At 39.1% G+C, this 5,973-nt stretch overlaps 1 protein-coding gene across 1 annotated transcript in view; it reads left to right on the plus strand.

Moving 5' to 3' along the window:
• The first annotated feature begins 1,141 nt into the window (after window positions 1-1,141).
• LOC124949281 (centrosomal protein of 290 kDa-like) overlaps window positions 1,142-5,973 on the plus strand; it is a 143,797-nt gene continuing 138,965 nt past the window's right edge. The window contains exon 1 of the mRNA XM_047494089.1: window positions 1,142-1,726. Coding sequence (XP_047350045.1) covers window positions 1,152-1,726 — 575 coding nt within the window. The 5' untranslated portion in view covers window positions 1,142-1,151. The remainder of the gene's footprint in view (window positions 1,727-5,973) is intronic.

The raw sequence follows: 5,973 nt of genomic DNA on the forward strand, positions 1-5,973 counted from the left end.
CTTTTCCTTTTCTTTTTCCTTTCCCTTTTCTCTTTTTTTTTCATTCTTTTTCTTTTAAAAAAAAAAAAAAAAAAAAACATTATTTCTCGCTCGATCGAAAGTACCTCGTTCTACTTTTTCCATTAGCATTTATCGAGTCCTCGGAAAAGTACGAAAAATCTGGCAGAGGAAGAGAAGTAAAAGTAGAAGTAGTAGTGTTAGTGATAGTAGTAGTAGTAGTATCAGCATCAGAAGCAGAAGCAGCAGCAGCAGCAGCAGCAACAGCAGTACGGCCAGAAACAAAATGCAGAAGCTCAAAGTTATCCGCGAAGTTTCGAGTGCAGAGGCAGTTGATTTATCGGGCTCATTACTGCCAGGAAAGAGGGAGGACTACAGGAATGGAGCCACCCCAACGGCGTGTTTTACAAGACGGCATTAATTGCTCGAATTAAATATGCACCTCTCTCCGCGTCGTAATTTATTTCGGTTTCCTTAAGCACTTTAAGTCGTCGGGAACTCGACCGAGTATACGCCGCCCATCGCCGAAGCTTTCCACGAACGTTAATAATGAGTATGCGGGATATTAATTGACGTTGCTCGCGAACGGTCCTTTAAAGCCGTTCTAATCTGGTTAGAACGATTTTCCGTTGATCGTAAGCATGGGAATAGACCAATCGTATGTACATATATACATATTTAGATATATAGGTATAACGTGGTTATGGACTTGACGTGAACGATCATTCTAATTAACACTTTCTCAATTGACGTATTAATACGTTCTATAATATGTACTATTAACATCGATTTGCCTCATTTCACTTTCTCATATTTCTATAAAGAAAAAGAAAAGAAAAAGAAAGATTCGAAATAATACATAAATATATACTTATTCCTACGTGAAATTAATTATTGATAAAGTTATATCGTAATTATTATTATTATATCGTTACAGGAATGCTTTGGACGAAGAATGTCGCGCTCAGAAAGCGCTTAATCTACTTGAAGCTCGTGATCGTCGTATAGCTTTTCTTGAGAAAAGAGTTGTCGAATTAGAGAAAGCGGCTATTGGCATGCATACAATGAGTTTGCGCGCATCCTCGACACTATCCAGTTTGGACGATCCAACGAACAAGGATGCGTTTTATAGCATCACTCAGAGCGAACAATCGATGAAACTCGAGAACGATTATAAGAATCTTGATTCGTCAAGTATCGAACAGGATCATCAAGTTTACGATAAAATTCAAAAATTTTCAATTAATCGAACGATGGTACCTAATTTAAAATTATCGTCGAGAACGTCCAATAAAGAAATATTCTCGACAACTGCTTTGGATATGACGTATCAAAAAACATCGAATTATCAATACGTCGGTAGTTCTGATATTAGTACGAACGAAATGAAAAGTCGATCTATCAGCGAAACCATTCGTGATTACGGGAATGATAAGTCTCCGATCGTAGATGAAAGATCGACGTTTATTTCTAACATAGACAGTGAAAAAAGATCCTCGAAAAAAGACGAATCGAAGTTTCACTGTCGAAAGAACGAAGAGATAACGTACATGATGCTTCCGAAAAGTAGAAACTGCAATACGGGTTTTCCCTCCAGAGTGTCTTCGAGCGTGGCTTGGATACGAACGAAGCGGAACTTCCGCAAGAAGATTCGACCCTTCGCTGCTAGGGTGAGGAGACAGCAAAAAGGCGATCAGCGAGCGGAGAAAATCGACGTTTCGTCGTTTCGGTGAGTACATTGGAAATCTTCTTCCTTACGTTGCAAAATCAACACAGAAATGGTCGTGTACTTTTTTATTCTTTCTTTTTTCTTTTTTTTTTTTTTTCCAGATAAACGACTTACAAATTAGTCTTATTCTTTTTTTGTTTTTTGCTTAACCCTCTATGGGCCCGTGTAACTTTCAGGTCACATTTTAATTTATCGAGATTTTACCAAATAATTATAGCTTTTTTTATGAGATGGCGCATAAATCTTAATTCAATTTTTTTGGATTTAAAACAAAAATTCCATAGAGGCCCATAGAGGGTTAAATAATCAAAATCATAAGGATGAGGGAAGAGTGGGAAAAACTTTTTGATTTAATCTCGACGATTTATGTGTACAAAAATCGTGTCTATCATCTTACAATATCCTTTACATAACATTAATACGATCTAAAATATAAGGCGCACAAGTTACGGATCTTGATTTTCGATCGATCATCTCTTAGTGAGTGAAAACGCGATATTTTTCTCTCCCTCTCTCTCTCTCTCTCTCTCTCTCTCTCTCTCTCTATATATATATATATATATATATATATATATATATATATGCTTACATATCTCGAAACGATACGGTTCCGCGTTCATCATCTCGGTGCACGTCAAAATGGCGATCGTTTAACTGGTAAAGTAGAAGATGCCAAGTAGAATATCAGGTCCACCGGCACGTACCAGTTGGATTTTTCCAAGTTCGGCGAGTAGCGTAACGCTTGGTGCTCGGTTGAACGTGAAAATGCATGTAATTAGCTGAAATTGATGTTGAACGCGAGCACGGCCGCAATTTTAATCGGCTGTCGTATGATAATTACGCGTGGCAGGCACCCCCCGACCCGTGCCGGATAAATCATCTCTCGCTCCTGCGGCCGGAGCTTCGCATCACGAAGCAAGAGTACTAGAGAGAGAAACAGAGAGAGAGAGAGAGAGGGAGAGAGAGAGAGAGAGAGAGATAGATAGAGTGAGACAGATAGACAGACAGACAGACAGACAGACAGAGAGAGAGAGAGAGAGAGAGAGAAAGAGAGAGAGAGAGAGCGAGAAAGAGAAAGAGAAAGAGAGGTTCCCAGGTATTCATTTACTTCGTATTAATCAATGTGTGAAATTGATTACGCCTAGCCTCACCGTAACGAGGGTTGTTGCTTCTCCTAGTATGGCAGTGGGGGGAAGTGAGCGAGGGAGTGAAGGAGTATGGGGCAAAGGGTGGGGGGAGAGAGCGAGAGAGAGACTCAGCGATAGGCCACCGATGCTTGGACGTCACGTGACTGTTATTTCTCACTACTTTCACATTGATTCTCTATGTAATATATTTTTCTATCTTTCAATGAATCCCATCAATTGTTTTTAATAGTTTTATATATATATATATATATATATGTGTGTGTGTGTATATAAATGCGATCATATGATCAGTACTATGTTCGTATTAATAGATAAATTTGTATCTTATGATCGTGATAATATGTCACAAAAGCGATAGGAGATATACCACAATCCGTCCCTCTCTAATGCCGGTAGTCATTCAACGATAAAAATAAGTCCTCCTTCGTGATTTAGATTTTTTTTTCTTTTTCTTTTTCTTTTTATTCTTCTTTTCTTTTTTTTTTATTTTGTTTTGTTTTGTTTTGTTTTGTTTCATTCTTCTAAGGGACGACGTTCTATACATCGTGTATCGGTCGATAGGTCGAGGCACGACCGAGAAAATTGCATTTCTATTTATTTCTGTCCGTCACGGCACCGTTTCTGTCGCAAGAACGAGTCGAACGAACGATCGGATTATCATTGTCACGACTCGCTCGAAAGGATTCTTCGTAGAATCGTAGAACCTGTCTCGCGACCTCCTTCCTAGTGGTAACCGACGCGGAGTTGACAGACGCGCCACGCCATTTTGCAAAATCGCTTGCTGAGGGAGAACGGTGACGAAACGATTCGACGATTAAAGAGATCGTCCGTAACAATAGGATCGTGACCTTTTGCTCCCTTATACACAGTCTCATTGTGTCTCGCTAAAATACCCGTTCTTAACTAACTCGAGACTGTCGAGCAGCGTCCTCCGAACATGAAAATTTCACAATCGATTTCTCAATTGGACGCCTCGAAATTTTGGCGACGATCAATTTAACGTCAAGATCGTTGTCTTGATCATCGTCGAGCATAGAGGATTACTGCGATCTGTTAATCGATTATGATCAAATATATATATATATATATTATAATGACCATTTCAAAACGACCAAACCATTTCAAAATAGTAGTTGTAATGTAGCGAAATTCAGACTTGATCACAAAAAAAAGAAGAAAAAAGAAACGAGATTAATATGATATTTATAAGAAAAAAAAAAAAAAATATGACTTTAACATTCCATGAAAAAAAAACGAGGAACGATTTCTAAAAAAAAAAAAAAAGAAAAGAAAAAGGAAAAACTTAAAGAAAATTAAAAAAAAAAAAAAAGAAACAAATAATGACTGAAGAAGCAATTCTCACGAACGAATGATTTATCAGGATCGGAGTATCGAAAACGAGTAAGATCGAGCTCCGATCAATGACCTTCGACCTCGCGTCGATCTTCTGTACCTATATATCTTTCTCTCTCTTTCTCTATCTCTCTCCCTCCCCCGTTTAGAATCGTTTCGATCGAGCACTAGGAAGGATCTGCTCTTTGACACGCATAGTTAGACGAATCGATGCGTTTCGTCGAACTTCGAAGAGAACGATTTAGCTCGTACGATCGCATGAGCAGAGAAATACGCCGCCGCTAATGGAATCAATTAGGTGTGGATTAATATTGACAGATTTATTGACTTGCCTTTTGTGCGCGTCACAGCGGCCCGATTACACAGTTCGGTCCGATTTATAACCGAAAACCGTGCCCGCTACTGCAACCATGTTAAACGTAATGTCGATCCATGAATACTCAAACGCAAAACCTATAAAAAAACACACGCACACTCACACACGTATAAGCACATCTACACTCACACACATACGCATATTTGTGCATTAATATTTCACTTAGATAATATATATATATACACATATATATATATATATATATATATATAATATCGTCGAAGACCATAGAAAAATAATCTACGTAAAGATTAAGGTCGAATCCTGAAAAGTCAGAAAAGAAGTAGAAAAAAAAAATAATAAAAAGGATATAAAGGATCGTCTCCTTCCTTAAAGTTAACTACTGAAAATGGAAACGTCGTTACGACAAGACCCGTTAATAAAGGCAACGTCCGAACGTACACGCCGGTACTCTTATAGAGAGCGAACGTCGATATACACGGGGCGCGTCGTTTGCGTAATTCGTAATTGCGTACGCGAAACTGTCGGTTTATGAAATTAACGAGGGGAACCATTAAATTTAACGATCGTTGACTCGCGGTGTCCACCATGTGCAGAGGTAGTCGAACGGCTTGCTACGATCCTGTTAGCTGCTACCACGACTTTCTCTCTCTCTCTCTCTCTCTCTCTCTGCCTCTCTCTCTTTTTCTTTCTCTCTTTCTCTTTTTCTCCCTTCTATCTTCTTCTCTGTCTATCATTCTCTCTTCTTTTCTCTCTCTCTCTCTTTTTCTCTGTCTTTTATCCCGTTTCATTGTTTCTCTCTCTCTCTCTCTCCCTTTTTTCTCTTTCTCTTGGTCTCATTCTTTACCTTTCTCTCTCTCTCTCTCTCTCTCTCTTTCTCTCTTTCTCTCTCTTTTTTTCTTTCTTTTTCGTGCAGGCGAATTCATCGCGTCCAATTAGTTGGATCACGGTGACACCGTGGCGGACATTAAAAGAGAGAGGTAACCGATAGACGCGGACAGAGAGTGACGAACCTAACGGGGTATCCGTGCGAGGCATGTCCGGCATCTCCGATGGTAGAGAGAGGGGACCTCTCTCTCTCTCTCTCTCTTTCTTTTTCTTTCTTTTCTCATCCAATAATCGGTGATTCCTTTCTTTCGACACGGTGACCATGCTTGAAATCGGATCGTCGGACCTCCAATTAAAGTCCGACGACAATCGAATGTCTTGCCGAAGAACTTGCTCCGATCCCCCTCGTGGGCGGCCTTTTTGAATAAATGCAAATTCTTACGGTCGAAGTTATTCTCTCTATCTTTCTCTCTCTCTCTCTCTCTCTCTCTCTCTATATATATATATATATATATATATATATCCATCTTTTTTTATGCTTAAAAAGTTCATGCATTACGATAAAATGTCGAGTACTTTCT

The sequence above is a fragment of the Vespa velutina genome, chromosome 5, assembly GCF_912470025.1.
Source record: "Vespa velutina chromosome 5, iVesVel2.1, whole genome shotgun sequence".
Taxonomy (NCBI): domain Eukaryota; kingdom Metazoa; phylum Arthropoda; class Insecta; order Hymenoptera; family Vespidae; genus Vespa; species Vespa velutina.